General features: G+C 41.1%; 1 protein-coding gene across 1 annotated transcript in view; it reads left to right on the forward strand.

Moving 5' to 3' along the window:
• SPARCL1 (SPARC like 1) overlaps positions 1-16686 on the forward strand; it is a 49041-nt gene that overhangs the window by 15569 nt on the left and 16786 nt on the right. The window contains exons 2-4 of the mRNA XM_056111527.1: positions 10321-10384; positions 14505-14675; positions 15037-16038. Coding sequence (XP_055967502.1) covers positions 10331-10384; positions 14505-14675; positions 15037-16038 — 1227 coding nt within the window. The 5' untranslated portion in view covers positions 10321-10330. The remainder of the gene's footprint in view (positions 1-10320; positions 10385-14504; positions 14676-15036; positions 16039-16686) is intronic.

Here is a 16686-nt window from a genome sequence, read left to right on the forward strand (position 1 = left end):
GATGTTCAGTGGCTGGGTCGTCAAGGAAATGGAGCTGAGGCGAGACGTGATAAGAAATGGATTGTGCAACAGTGAAGTGCGTAGGGAGGCACTGGGCAGAGAGTAGCAAGGAGAAAATATCAAGGAGAAAATCCATCAATGAGCTACTTATTAAGAATCATTTGGAGGCTGGAGCGATAGCACAGTGGATAAGGCCAACCTGGGTTCGATTCCCCATATGGTTCCCTGAGCACCGTCTGGAGTAATTCCTGAGTGCAGAGCCTGGAGTAACCCCTGTGCATTGCCAGGTGTGACCCAAAAAGAAAAAAAAAGAATCAATGATAAAAATCTGGATTCAGAGCAATAGTATAACAGATAAGGCATTTGCTTTGCACATAGCCCACCTGGGTTCCATTCCTGGCATCCCATAGGGTTCCCTGAGTCTACCAGGTGTGATGTCTGAGCACAGAGCCAGGAATAAGCCCTGAGCACTGCCAGGTATGACCCAACTCTTCCCTCGCAGACACATACACAAAGGAAAAGACAGAATTTTGTTTTAAATACATAAAATTTAACAGAGCCAAGGAGATAGCTCAAATAGCTACAGCACCTGTCTTGCTAATGGTATCCCCAGGTTTGATTCCCGGCAAAGTGTGGTCCTAGAGCACTGCCAGGTGTGGCCCCCAAACAAATCATATTACATCATGAAAAAGCAAAATTTAATCATTACAATTATACATATCAAATGTCATAAGAATAATTTTAACTTTTTGAAACAAAAAATATTAGAAATAAAAAGCACAAGCATAAAAAGGAATTCTCTAAGGATGTTTGGTTTTAGAATAGTCACCATCTTCTAAAATTCGAGATGAGGATCTTCAGCACTTGTGCCTTCTATTCTTTTAACATAAATGAAGCATTACTTTAGTATTAAAAACATGAGACACTATATTCTTAACAGATGAGAAAAGCTCTCCTCCAAGTTCCCTGGGATCCGGAGAGCCCGGCAAGCTACCGAGAGTATTCGATATGCCAGACACAGTAACAACAAAGTCTCCAATGGAGACGTTACTGGGCCCGCTCGAGCAAATCGACGATCAACGGGAGGGCCTTTACCTTTACCTTTACCTTTACCTCTCATCTTTCATCTCTCTACACTCCTAACCAGGAAGAGTAGTATGAAAGAAAAGAAGAACTAATTCTAAGATAAATGGACCGTTCAAGTCTCTAAAATTTTACTTATTGGTGTTATTTGATCAATTTTTGCCTTATTAGTGTTTTAAAAAATATCACAGTTAACAAAATCAACAAATTATTATATGATCACATTTGAGTTTGAAAGCAACTTTAAAAGATAAGTCGGAAAAGCACTGTTAGTTTTCCCATTTTGTAGATGAAGAGGCCAGCGACTTGACCCAAGTCTTACGATTGGTAAGAAGCAATTCAGGTCTAGATTTTAGGGCTTGGGGGCCCATACAAGAATCCTTTCTATTATTCCACTGCCTTTGAAAAACTCATACTTTAGGCAAAAAGATGTTTCTCTAATTTCAGATCAACACTATACAATCCAATCTTCAAGAAAATACTTCAGTAATCAAAAATTCATTTCTGCATTTTCACCTAGGGCTTCATTTGCTCTTTCTGCAGATACTTGTAATCCAAAGCACACCCAAATGGGATGTCTTAAAATACCTGAGTTTTCACTTAACCAAGAATAGTGTTCTTCACACTTAGTAAAGACACAGGTCTTATTTTCAAGGAACTTTTCAAGCATCAGCTGATGAAGCCTCCCTGAAATCTTCAGCATGACAGCTGTTCTTCAAAATATCTCTTGTTTCCCAGGAAGCTTCTCCTGTCTTCTTTATTTACACAACAGATTTGATCCTAAAATAAAACTCAAAGGCCCTGAAGTTATTCTGGATCACTATGTGGCAAAAATAATCCACTCAGTGAAACAAAAATGTCCATGACTGTTTTGATGGTCAGAGAATGCAGAACAAAGCACAAAAACTTCTACATTGTAGGTACTGCAGTGCTCAAGAAGGTCCTGCAGATGCTCTACCATCACCTACAGCCCCAACACCAAACTAAAAATAATAAAATTGAAACGTTGCAGTGGTTTCCCACTGAATCCATTCTAAATGACACAGTCATATTCTGACTATAAATAATATTGGAAATAAACTTAAGGTCCCTAAAACAATCCTTGGCATTCTAGTATTTCTTTTGGATTTGGGCCAATAAGGAAATACCTCTTACCTGAGACTAGAAAGACAATAATTCAGGAATATCTCTGTTTTGATTCATGTAGAAAGCTGGAGTTAACTGTGTGGAATATAAGATAAGCAATACTGTTTTAAATAAGTGAATTAAGTCTAAAACTGTTTTGAGACTAGGAGTCCTGCACAGTTAAAATCAGGGAGGGAGGAAGATGTGAAAGGGAGAACAAGTAAGAAAACACTAAAACTAGTTTCCCTTACATGACACCAAATATTCGTATAAATGGCAACAATGATATTGATAAGAGGGGCCGTCAGGGTTATGGAAATAATAATCATTACATACCATGGTGCTTCAGAGTTTGCAAGGTTTTTTCCCCCCACACCAATGTTGGAAGAAATTATTGTTATCATTCTATAGACTAAGTTTGAAGAGTTTAATAATTTACCCCACGGAGTAATTAGTGCTCAGAGGAACAAGCTCAGTACCAGGGCCCCTGACTTCTAGCCATAGAAATCCTGCTGGACCATGGGGAAACCTACTTCAGAACCCAGAGGGCAGCTTCTCGGTGTTTAAATCTTTCCATCTCTTAAGTCTTGTACCATATAAATTTAGATTCCCCCAATTTTTGTTTTTTTGCAGTTCAATTACTATCTACCTTCCTTTTCTTATTGGATCAAATGAAACCATGTAGGAAAACATTGAATAACTGAGAATTTCTATATAAATGTAAGGAAAGTTTAATGTTAAGTGAATTAATATTTCTGGGGTCTGTTTAAACTTTCTCCTTTCTTTCTTTCTTTCTTTCTTCCTTTCTTTCTTTCTTTCTTTCTTCCCCTCCTTCCTTCCTTTTTTCTTTCTTTCTTTCTTTCTTTCTTTCTTTCTTTCTTCCTTCCTTCCTTCCTTCCTTCCTTCCTTCTTTCTTTCTTTCTTCCTTTCTTTCATGAGGCCAAATAGATTTTATTGAATGAAACTTACTTAGAAAGACATGAGGGGAGAGAAAGAGAGAAAACGCAAGTAGAACACGAATTTCTCCAGGGTGGACAAAGCAAGCAAAAGATGCTTAGAGACAAGCAGGCGAGGTACGTGTTCAAGGAAGGACACGTGCTTGAAGAGGAAGCCTCTCCTCTTTCCCTTAAGGAATTAAATGTCCCTCATCTCTTCAAATCTTTCACCTGTGCTTTAGTATTAGACAAGTGAATATTTATCCAGGGTCTGCTATATCATCTCACCAAATTTTCATCATCATCTCACAGTTAAAAAACCAAGAGTCAAAAATAGCTGAGCAAATCAGCAGGCCTTACGCCAGCGAAATATCAGCGCCCAGGTGCTCTATGGAGAGCCTCCATCAGGACCAAGACTTCCCATGACTCAGCAATTTGTGATTGCCCTTCGTTTCAGCTGTGTAGCAATCACCTCAAAATTGAACTACTTAAAATCAAGCCTCTTTCTTGCAGATAGTTTTCTGCCATCTGTACTGGGTTTAGCTGGATGCTTCTTCTGCTGATTTTTACTAATTTCGTCTCCAAAATCTCGGTACTGGTTTTTCCTTGAAGAATCTTCCTTATTAAAATCATTCATTCTGGGGCTGGAGTGATAGCACAGCGGGTAGGGCGTTTGCCTTGCACGCGGCCGACCCGGGTTCAATTCCCAGCATCCCATATGGTCCCCTGAGCACCGCCAGGAGTAACTCCTGAGTGCAGAGCCAGGACTAACCCCTGTGCATTGCCGGGTGTGACCCAAAAAGCAAAAAAATAAATAAATAAAATAATAAAATAAAATCATTCATTCTCAAGCTTTCAGCTTAAAGTTCCTAATTTATTAATAAAATAAAATTTTGAAGACATAAAAAGAAAATTTTCTAAAATTTTCTAGTTCAATGCACAGACACTTATGTTGCTTTAGCTGCTGTCTGGTCACATCATTCCCTGGTGACACCAACACGTGCTACCTTTGGAATCTGGACAGTCACCTTTACTGCATCTACCCTCCAAACTGGCTTTCCCGTGTTTCACACAGCTAGCTTCTACGACTGGATTCTCAAATCTCAGAGCAAGCAGCACCTTCTCTTAGAGGTTTTTCTAAAGGGGTTATGTGCATACGAGCACATAAACTAAGCACGTAGCTCTCAAATACCAACCCTGCCACTTTACTGTGTAACCTTAAGCATATTCAATAACCTTACTTTCCTTATTAGCGAAACGATAACAGTGAAAGTCCTTTAAAGGATTGTTGGAAAGATTCAAAAAGTATGTGCAACGGTACGTCTAGAGAACAGAGCCTATACTCTAAGCACTTATGATTTAGTAAACATTAGCAATGTTGACTTCCAATTTTAAGTGTCTCTAATCTTTATTTCCATTGCATTATGTGCATACTTACCACACTGTGCTAGATCGCTGGTTCACTTGCCTTTCTCTTTGAAATTCTTGAAAAAGAAACTTTGAGGCCCTGTTTTAGGCAGCATCTAGTGAGTATTCAATGAATGAATAAAGAATCGAATGAGTTATGCAAGTGTGGGCAACTGGACACTTATCTTTTCTTCACTTGTTTAAATGCATTTAGATTTTTTTTAAGTGTAGAACACTTTTGATATAACCAAATTAAGGGGAACTAAAGCCCCACGTTTGAAAAGATTCTTTTAAGACACACAATACTTTTGATGATTCTTGCTTCCCTTTCATATTGCTACTATTAGTAAGAAGCAGGGCTTTGCCAACTTCTTTTGTTATCTGAGATAAAGATAAGAAAATATCCTGGAGTTAAAGAAAGGTACAGTATATATGGGGGAAGGAGATGCTTTAAATACTCTACTAGAAAATTATGGTGGCCTCAGAGCAAACTTTAATTATATTATTTTTGGTGGGGAGAGCACACCCAGCTATGCTCAGTGCTTATTCCTGGCGGGGCTCAAGGGGCCATATGTAGTGCTAGAAATCAAATTCTGGTAGGCACCTGCAAGGCAAGTACTCCACCCACTCTACTATCTCTCTGGCCCTTAATTATATTGTTTTCTGGACTTACAAGTTGTTTGTCCAGCAATCATAATTTGATTGTTATGAAAAATACAAGAAGAGGAAGAAAAAGATTCATTGAGCACTTCCTAGATATCAGACATTTTTACAAATACTCTTTCTTCTACTATTCACAAAATTGAATTAGATTAACCAGAGAATCCAAAGAAAAGAACCAACAGAAGAGAGAAAGAGATGTATAATTATTAAGCAATTATGGAGTAGGGTGGTGGGAGGGATACTGGGAACTTTGGTAGTGGAGAATGGGCACTGGTGGAGGGATGGGTACTCAATCATTGTATGACTGAAATGTAAGCACAAAAGTTTGTAAGTCTGTGACTGTACCTTACGGTGGTTCATTAAAAAATAAAAAATATTTTAAAAACTTTAAGAAATGTCAGATAGAATAATCAGAATATAAATCAGTAAAAGTCTATTTGTGATTGCTATATGATTTTAACATATGTAAATAAGGAAAATTAAACTCTTTAATGCAATATAAAAAACAATTATGTAGGATAATAAATCCCATGATATGTCATCTATATCTGGAGACCCAGAAAAGCTGGGGGTTATACTGACTCCCAGTCCCAAGTCCCCTCCTCTACAAGTCTACCCATCAGGAGCCTCAGTCTGAGGGCAGAAGAAAACCAAAGCCCCAGTCCCAGCAGTAAGACCGAGAGAACAAATTCTCCCTTACTCCACAGTTTCCTCCTATAAAGACCCTCAAAGGGTTCAAGGCCACCCACACTGGAAAGCATGGCCTACTTTATGAAGCTATTGATCCAAGAGCTAATATCTTCTGGAAACATTTTCACAGAACAAACGAAAAGTAATGCTAACCAAATGTCTGGGCATCCCAATATCTGGTCACCCTGGACTGGAGAGACAGTACAGGGGCTAAGGCACTCGCCTTGCATGATTCCAGCCCCAGCTCAATCCCTGGCATTATGCTTGGTCCCCTGAACACAGAGGGAGGAACAACTCTGAGCACAGAGCCAGGAATAAGCCTTGACCTTGAGCACTGTTTTGGTTTGCTCACTGCCCCAAAACTAACTATGAAGCATTATATGGGAATTTTTAAACGAGAATCTGAGATTCCATGGCTTAAATAAGTTGCCAAGGATTGCAGGGATGGCGAGTATTGGTCCAAGGTAAAACTATACATGTCTTTTCAGTACCCAATGGACCATGTTTCTGCTGCTAAACCAGCTGTTCTCTGTAGAGGGGATTTTGCACTCCAGGACCCGGCAATGCCAGGAACATTTTGGGTTGTCACGACGGAGAGGGCTGGGGACTGCCACTAACATCTAAACATTTGAAGTAAGGAGTGAACAACACCTGCCGCTCAGAACCAAGAACCCAGAACACCAAAGTGTGCAGAGTCCCAAGTAAAACAAGCAAGGAAACTTTGCGTTAAATATTATTTTATATTTTTTACCTTTTTCCAAACAGTAGAATAGTGATAATAAGTTGATCTAAAATATAAATGACTACGGTTTCTTATATTTAACACTGGTAGGATGAATGTCCATCCTAGAAGACAAACCTAGAAGGGAAACTTCACTCCTCAATAACTGTCTGCTATTACCATTCGCTAGAATAAAATAAATTTCAGTTACAATTAGCAGTATGAGAAATAGGGGCTGGAGAGATAGCACAGCGGGTAGGGTGTTCGCCTTACAAGCGGCCAACATGGCCGACCCGAGTTCGATTCCTCCGCCCCTCTCGGAGAGCCCGGCAAGCTACCGAGAGTATTCGATATGCCAGACACAGTAACAACAAAGTCTCCAATGGAGACGTTACTGGGCCCGCTCGAGCAAATCGACGATCAACGGGAGGGCCTTTACCTTTACCTTTACCTTTATCCCAAATGGTCCTCGGAGCCCTCACAGGAGTGACCCCTGAGCACAGAGGCAGGAGGAAATGATGAGCTTTCATAACATCAAATACCATACCTTGAGGTTATTTTATTTGCTATGATAAAATCATAGATTGCTTTCTAAGCAGTGTTTGTGGGCCTCTAGAACTACACTCATGATGATGTTTTGGGACCTTGTAGTTGCTGGAGATTGAGCTGGAGATCGGCCGGGGTCAGTCACATTCAGGGCCTGCACCATAACCCCCGGGCTGTCCATTCTCTTCAGTCTTCATTACTTAGGACAACTCTCTAGGGGCGGTGGGTGTCTCATGGTGCTGGAGTCAGGCACTGTGTGCCGGAGCCCGTGGTCCCTGAGCGTGCCAGGAGCCGCCCCGAAATAGTGGGCTGGGAGCAGGCTCAGAGCGGTGGCTGGATGTGACCCAAAAGCCAAAAGGAGAAAAGAAAACTTCACTGAAAAAGGAGAAGTGAATTTTGCAGCTCTCTTGCCCAGTTAAGGACAACGTTCGTGCCAGAATCTAGCTCTCCTGATAATTTAATGTTTTTTGTTTTCTTTTACTCTAAGACCTTTTCCCATATAAATGACAAATTAGAAGAAAGCAAATAGAGAGTTTTATTCACAAGAGTTCTTTTTTTTTTTTTAAGTAGGACACCATAAAGAAGGAACCACTAAGGTTCAAGCACAGTTCTCCTTTCGTTCTTTTGAGGGGCTGGGGTGAGGCCATACCCAGGGGTGTTCAGGGCCTTACCCCTGTGCCTGAGCTCAAACATCCCTCCTGGGGGGCTCAGGGGACCAGAGGTTCAACCAGGGATCAAACCAGGTTCAACCACAAGCAAGGCAAGCGTTTTATGTCACTGTACTATCTCTTGATCCCCAACTCCCCTCCTTAGTAACCTAAACCATTTGTAACACTTTCTTGGCCTCTTTCTCTGCATGGCATGAAGTTGTTGCAAAAATCAAATAAGAAAACAATAGGCCATCTGTAAATCTGTTTGGAAAACCCTAGAGACTTTGGTGATACAAACTTCCAGCCTCTTATACACCATTGCCAGTTGTAAATAACGGTTATTTAAAGATTCAAATTATATAAACACACAATTCAGCCTGAGTCCTCGGAGTTTTTACTTAAGTGATATGTACTCATTTTTCTCTGAGGGACGGCTTAGAGCAATTATAATTAAGCCTCCAAGCTGAGTACATGTTATTTTCATTAAAACTGGGAATTGAGGGGCCGGGGTGTTGACTCAGCAATAGAGGATCCCTTGAATTCGAGGATGTGGATTCAATCCACGCGCTGCAAAAAAAAAGAAAAAAGAAATACTGGGGAACATGAATGGTCATAAAAGGTTAGACACTTATTTTCCCTGCATTCAGTCCCAAATCAACCTAACGTTCATCCTTCTCCTTCCGGAGCACGAACTCCTGGTGCAAGTTTAAATGGTTAGATTGGGAAAAGAATTTTCTTATTATTCTGTTATACTTTTATTATTCCTCGGAAGATGAGGAAGTGCCGAAAACTGCTTTTCTTCAGCAAAAACTTCATTTTAAACATTGGTTTATATCATCACGTAGTTACAAATCAATATCTATGTACCTAATGTTGCTACCAGAATTCCACTTTCCTTTCGTTTACCACTCTGTTAATCCCTTTTATTCAAATTCCCCCAGGAGTTCTTCTGACATGCAAAGCCTCAAAAAATTCTGTTTCCAGGAAGCTTCTGGAAGCTTTCACGAACTCCATGAAAATGAAAAAGAAACCCCAGGCAGAAAAACCGCAGGGATCTAGGAAGCAGAAGCTCAAACTCAGGAGCACAGGAGCTGGGTGGTGAGGGCAGAATGATCTCTGAGGGAAGGCAGTGCAGCCAAGTGGGTTTCCAGTCAAGTGGAGCAAAGACACTGGCAGGGGTGTCCCGTGGAGGAAAGAGGGCTCTGTGCTTACAGCCTCATTGTTTTGCTACTGTGTTAGAAAGTAGTGCTACCATCTTAGAAAAAAAAATGTTGGAGAATTTGAAAAGAATAAATGATGAAAAGAAAAAATAAATAAATGGAAAAGTGATGGGTGAAATGCTTCAAGAGAAACTGCAACATTCTTTGACTCTCTTGCTCTCTCTCTTCCTCCCTCTCCTCTTCTCTCTTCTTCTCTTCTTCTCTTCTCTCTTCCTCCCTCTCTCTTCTCTCTTCTCTCCTCTTCTCTCTTCTTCTCTTCTCTCCTCTCTCCCCTCTTTCCTCTCCCCTCTTCTCTCTCTGTCTCTCTGTCTCTGTCTCTCTCTGTCTCTCTCTGTCTCTCTCTGTCTCTCTCTGTCTCTCTCTCTGTCTCTCTCTCTTTCTCTCTCTCTCTCTCTCTCTCTCTCTCTCTCTCTCTCTCTCTCTCTCTCTCTCTCTCTCTCTCTCTCTCCCAAGCTGTGGAGTGCAACCCCTAGATCTCACAGATGCAAGAAGGCAAGTCGTCTGCTTCTGTTCCTCAAACCTGCATGTTTCTGTGGCAGCCTCAAGTTCGGAATTTGAAAGCCTATAAATTCTAGTTTAAAATACAGGGGCTGGAGTGATAGCACAACGGGTAGGGCGTTTGCCTTGTATGCAGCAGACTCGGGTTCAATTCTCAGCATCCCATATGGTTCCCCGAGCACCTTCAGGAGTAATTCCTGAATGCAGAGCCAGGAGTAACCCCTGAGCATCGCTGGGTGTGACCCAAAAAGCAAAAACTAAATAAATTAAATTGAATATTTAAAAAACTTACATAGTGCTTACCAGGCCAAAGACGCCCGCAGAACCACCCTTGATCTGGCACCAACTCGCACTAGACGGCAGACAGCAAATCTCTAGTCGCAGACACGCTGCTCTTATGAGCAATATTTTGTTTCCTAACATTTCCTTTGACTGTATGGATTTATTCCCGTCAAAAAGGGAAAGGCCAAAAAGGTTCGGTTTGATTTGTTTTCTATCCGAATCCAATACATCACATGTACTTAATGATTTTTCTCTTCACTGCGGACACTCACAAATCTTAATACCCAAGCTCCTTACAGACCGTCCATAAAAGGAAGCACAGTCATCACCAGAGGTTGGCTCTGCCCGGCAGAGCTGGGCCAAAGCTCAAGACGCCCTCGCCGCTGAGGGAAAGCTGCCATCTGGTCCCCCTTTCCACAGATGAGTCCTCACCGGCCCGCACAATGTCTGCTTTAAGGAGACCCTCCTCTTAATCTGCTCGTTTTCTTCTTGGTTCACAGGCTGAACAGCATGAAGACGCTGTGGCTTTTCCTCTCCGTCTTGGGAGCTGCGGCCGCAGTCCCGGTAGGTACTAGCCTGTTTTTGTTTTGTTTGTTTTGCTTTTTTTAGGCCAGTGATGCTTTGAGCTCAGAAATCACTCCTGATGGTTCCCCAGGTGACCATATGAGATTCTGGGGATCGAACCCAGGTCAGCAATGTGCAAGCCAAACACCCTCCCCGTTGTACTCTCTCCCAGGCCCGGTAGATATTGTTGCTTGGATGATTACAGCTCTCCCGTTTCCAGGCATTTAATATTCCACTAATGGAATATTAAATGCCTGGAAAAAATCATCAACAACTTTCGATGGTCAATACTATAGAAATCCTCCACTTAGAGCAAGTGTTATTCTACAGAAGTTCACAAGTCCTTTTTTGTTGGGGGGTGTGTGTGTGTGTGTGTGTGTGTGTGTGTGTGTATCGTTTATTTATTTATTTATTTATTTGCTTACTTATTTATTTATTTTGCTCAAGCAGGGAGTAAATGGCTAGAAATTTTGAAATATTGTTTGTTTCTTAGGGTTTTTTTTTTTTCGGTGCCAAAACATGGAGGTAAAAATTCAAGATCTCTTACCTTCGGAAAAAATATTTTAGAAGCATCACGTTCTATAAGATGCAATAAAAAGAGCCTTAGGTGTTGAATATCAATTCATCCTCCATGGACTATGTCAAGTACCAAGAGATAGGGTGAAATAAAGCTTCCTACGGAAGAGCATCATGTTCGCGGATAGAACTAACAGAGGTCTTGGGAGCAAACTGGACACCGTCCAATAGTTTTCTTCAGTATGCTGGCTGAGAACTCCTGAGTCTGTAATAAGAGGGGAAGCAGATTGGCTCCCAACCAGTCTGCAGGGGGTTGTTCCAACAACCCTGCTGAAAGCAGACAGGACTAGCTTATGCTTTTCCTTACAGTCGAATATACCAGCCAGTGCTTCACACAGCAATAAATCATCACCAGGAAGGTCACTTCAGACTGCGACAGCAGTTTCCAAATGACCTACAAGATAATCGCTGAATAGCATCCCATTGTGTGGGCTACATCTTCTCTCTCCAATTACCTGAGGGAGAGGGGGGTGTTTGTTTATTGTGGAGAAGGTCTTGAGCCACACCCAGTGGTTTTCAGGGCTTACTCGTTGCTCTGTGCTCAAGAATCACTCGTGGAGGGGTTCTGGGCCACATACAGAGCCAAGACTCAAACCTGGCTCAGCTGCATGCAAGAGAAGTCCCTACTCACACAAGGGAAGTACCCACTGGACTATCTCTCCAGCCTCCCTTCCAATTATCTGTCAATGGATACTTGGCTGTTTCCAATTCCTGGTTGCCATTATTTTCTCCGTGTTGTGGGAACTGGAGGTTTATGATACAACTGTCAGCATGTATAATTTCTACTTTCATCTCCCAACTCAATTTTTAATGAGGTAAGCTCCCTACCTCTTTAGCTGCACAAAGCAACTTATTATCTCGTGTCCCTTCCTCTCAAGGCCATTTTGAAACTTTTGCTCTCGTTTAGAGAACATGGTTTCTTTCATGTTAGTCTTGGTGGTCTCCATGTACATTACGGCAGTGTCACCACCCCAAAAATGCTATAACTCTGCACCTTGGATCGCCTGAGAGTCTGTCCTTGTTTTCTGCATAGCCAGTTTGGTCAGTCAGTTCAATTGCCACACTGATACAACTCCCAAACCAAGCAGTTGTTAGAAAATGGAATTTGTGATACCTAATCTCGGCTGAGACCTCCAGGGTCATCTCAGCCAAGTTCCCGGCCTTCCAAAGCTCCGCAGAAACACTTACACCCCAATAGCTGGAATGCCCAGTGAAATATTCTGAATTTTCTGGAGCGACATTTCCAAACTCTACAACACTAACGCTAAACTCAACTAACAAAAACATTAACACAGAAGGCTCAACTAGCAACACCAGATAAGGACTTAGTGTCCCCAGGGTGAGATCCAATAATTTCACAAATTTCCTTTTACTGAAGTATATTTTGATCATTCTATTAGCTGTTTAGTGGTGATAAACAATATAAAATAAATGCTTGTGGGCCTGCAATGGGGGCAGGTTCAGGGAGTGTTTGGAAAAATGAAGACAACGGTGGAGGGAAGGTGACAATGGTAGTGGGATTGGTGCTGGAATATTAAATGCCTGGAACAAATCATCATGGACAACATTGTCAATCTAGTGTGTAAATAAAGTGGGGGGGGGGAGAAAACAAGACAGAACGGAAGTAGGACCTATGAGCACCACCAAGAATCCTATTTAGGGGCTGGAGAGATAGCACAGCCAGTAGGGCATTTGTCTTGCACGTGGCCAACCCAGGTTCGATTCCTAGCAACCCCTGAGCACTGCCAGGAGTAATTCCTGAGTACAGAGCCAGGAGTAACCCCTGTGCATCGCCAGTTGTGACCCAAAAAGAAAAAAAAAAGAATCCTATTTAAGTAGTGGGGTGCTCCGAGGACGTTACGGCATTCCACTGAAGTGAGAGATTAAGGGCAGCACTTCTGCCCAGACGGGGACTCCCACGGAAGCCTTGCTTTCATCTGAAATGCGTTTCGTCCTGGCAGCTACTGTGGCTGTGAAACAGGCTTCAAAGTCGCCTTTGAAGCCAGTGTTTAGTCAACACACCTGCCCGGGTCGCTGCTTCCTTTCAAGGAATATTTATTATTTACAAAAGTAAATAGAATTTACTAATTTTAAATCTTGTGATTATTTCTCTCCTGCCCAAATCCTCCCCGAAGTTCGGGATGAGGAAATTCCACACAGATTTCTGAGGTGTTATTATAAATAGAGACTCAGTCATGATATCAAGCAGGAATTTCAGTTTCGAAAACTCTCTGGAAGGAGACGGGTGGCTGTGTTTTCCTTCCATGGTGTCCCTTGCCGGCAACTTGTGGAACTGCCCACCTCTTTTCTTTTTTTTTTTTTTGAACTTAGGACTTTCATTTATAATGATATCACAATGTAGATTCAACAATTGTAACAAATTCCACTTTGACAGCAGATGACAATAAATGAAAAGACTATACATTTGGGGGTGGAAATGAGAAAAATAAAAAAAAAAAACCTTCATTTTTCTGTGAAAACTGCTCTAAATAACAAAGTTTCTAAAATATTTCATGCAAATTAGTCAATTAACAATTTGACAAAGATTCTAAACAGAATTTTCTTCCATGAACACATTCAAATGGCTAATATGCACATTAAAATGTTCTCAGCAAGTGGCCAGAGATAGAGCATAGAGGACAGGCCTCACATGTGGCCAGCCCTGGGCCATTCCTTCACACCATACAAACCTCTTTTCTTTATCCTCTTTTGGAACTTTTTTTCACATCCAGTTATTCCCCTAAGTGGAAAATGGTGAGAAGCAAGAGAGCAAAACACATCTAAATTCTGCACTCGATGATTTTCTTTATACTTAAAATCAGCATCACAGGGGCTGGAGCAATAGCACAGCTGGTAGGGCATTTGCCTTGCACACGGCCAACCGGGTTCGATTCCCAGCATCCCATATGGTCCCCTGAGCAACACCAGGAGTAATTCCTGAGTGCAGAACCAGGAGTAACCCCTGAGCAACACCGGTGTGACCCAAAAAGGAAAAATTAAAAAAAAAATCAGCATCACAGGACCTGACACGCAGAGACAATACCCTCCAAATCCATCTAGAGTTACAGCTGAGTGTCCTGCATCTGACCAGCCCATCAGCTCTTTAATGCTCATTCATGGTGAATATCTTCAAAAATAATATGTGGTTATTACTACCACTGTAACCACACTTCCACTAAAATTTACGTGAAAATAGAAAAATCCTACAAATACACAATTTAGTAAAAGTGAGAAGAGGAAAATTAAGAAAATTTTTTTAAAAATCTAAATAGGTTAATGTAAAAGTTTTTAAGTGTGTTTTATCCTTAAAAGGGAATGCTGAACTTATGTTTAAAAATACTGTTATAGATAATACATAAATGTGTGCATATATAAGTGAACAGTCATAATAAAAATTTCTAGAGAATATCTTTTCATCAAATCTTTCTTCATGTGAATGCAGTATATTCCCATTATTTCAAAATGACAATATAAAAGTACCTAGAATTTTAACCATAATGCCTATACATGAATAACACAAACCAGCTTTGTTTCTGTTTTTTAGACAAGGATCCTACCTGATGATTTCAAGCCAACTGCTGATTCCTCGAGTTCGGCCCCACAGGCTGAAATCTTGGTAACCCCTTCCAGCACTGACATTCCCATTTTAAACAGTGAAGATGAAGAAAATGAAAAGGAAACTTCAGTGTCCTTAGAAGACCATCTTAAGCATAAGGTAGCATGGTCATACCAATATTTGTTAGTTCTCCAAAGCATGGTCAAAGAAATGACCAAGTTTCAACTTGGTCTTCAAAAAAAACTAAGTTTCATATAATAATTATACAACTGCCTCCAATCATAGAATTATGATAATTAATTAGTTTTACTTCTATAATAGTTTCACTGTTTCACAAGTCCAAATTTAAGTTAAACTTGCAGCTATAAGACAGGAAGAATATCATATATAGAGAAAAAGAACAAATGGATATTAAATGTTGAGTTGTGAATTACAAATATTATATAGAAATACTGCATAGTTTGTTTCAAAACTAACATTTTTTTTCTTTTATGGGTGAAAAAAATCTTCAATATTAAAGTCAAAGGAGGAAAGTGACAACCCAGAAGACCAGGACCCTAGCCACAGCCCGGAGCTGGAATCAAAGGTTCTGCAGGAAAACGACGGTGACTTTGGTGAGAATTTGGAGGATGCACCAACTGAAGGTACCCTGGAGCTCAAAGAAGATGCGAGTGAGCTTCAGAAGAAGGAACTCCCAGAGAGCACTGATTTCCTGGCTCCTGATGTTACTTCTGTGGTAGATTCTGACCAACACGAAAGCACGACAAATGCAGAGAAAGACCAAGAACAGTCTGTAAGTGACCTAGACCCTCACTTGAACGGGAGCAGCAAACAGAGCCAAGACCTAAGTGAGCCAGAAAATCAAGCTCAGGGTCCGAAGAGTTCCAGTGAAGAAAAGGAGGAAGAAAAAGAGCCAAGTGAGGTTGGTGTGAATCAGGAGGACCAAGAAAAGGAAAGCGAGTCTCCCAAGAAGCATTCTAGAACCCACCAGGAGGAGAGCACCAAATCTGACGTTGTGGGAGAGTCTGAGCAACCAACTCAAGTGAACAAGATGCAAAAGGATGAAGTTGAGCAAGATAACGAAGAACAAGAAGACGATCAGTCTGACACAGGAGCGGAAGACGAAACTTCATCAAAAACCAAAAAGCACCAGCAAGATTCAGAAGGGCTGAACCTCGAGGAAAAGTCTGGCCTTGAGGGTCTGAGCAACGAAGAGGAGGTGGAGAAAAAGTCTGTTTCTGAATCTTTGCCCATCGAGTCTACGGATGATGAGGGTGACATCATGCCTGGAAATCATGAGGCTGATGATGATGAAAATGACGATGATGATGATGAAGAAGAAGATGATGAAGATGATGGCCACAGGAACCGTGCAAATCATGACGACGCCACTCCAAGCCAGGCCTCCCTGCAGAGTGAAGGATCTCGGTCCAACTACCACCATCTCAAAAACGAAGAGCAAAGAGAGCGAGCGCATGAGAAGGAGAATGTAGACACTAGTGAGGCTGGAGAACACCAGGGGGTAAGAGTTTTTCTACCAACGCTTGTCCAACTGAGCAATTAGCTTTATGAGCTGCCATCATGGCTAGATGTGCAGCATGGTTACTGCAGTTAACAACTCTACATTACAGGTTTTAAAAAATAAATTTTATGAGTCCTCATTACAAGAAAAAAATTTCCTGTAAACTATGTAAACGGTCCAATATTAACTAGAATTCAGGTAGCAACTATTTCTCATATATACAAGCATTAAAACCATTATGTTGTACGCCTGAAAATGACATATAATGATACCTGTCAAAACCTAAAGTATAACAAACTGGAAAATGATTTTTAATGTCATGACCTTTATCTGTGCTCTGTGTAATTTGAATATCTCTCTGAATATTCTACTGAAATGTGTGAGATACAGTTATTTATTTTTACCTCCATCTCTAACATTAAGCTGAGAGAGTTCGTTTTATCCGGGTTTTCCTAGAAGCCAATCCTACGTGTGAGTGCAGATTATAGAAGTTCAACTAAGTGAGAAAGTGATACAGGAAACAGAATGAAACAAATAAAAGGCATCTCCTTCAATGGAGCACGCCCTCCTTTGAATTAACCCATTTGGACAGTGGAGATCAGCTGGGTCTTTATATGAGAGGGGCGGCAGTTCCCTCGCATTTGTACT

The sequence above is a fragment of the Sorex fumeus genome, unplaced genomic scaffold (assembly GCF_029834395.1).
Source record: "Sorex fumeus unplaced genomic scaffold, SorFum_2.1 ptg000013l, whole genome shotgun sequence".
Classification (NCBI taxonomy): domain Eukaryota; kingdom Metazoa; phylum Chordata; class Mammalia; order Eulipotyphla; family Soricidae; genus Sorex; species Sorex fumeus.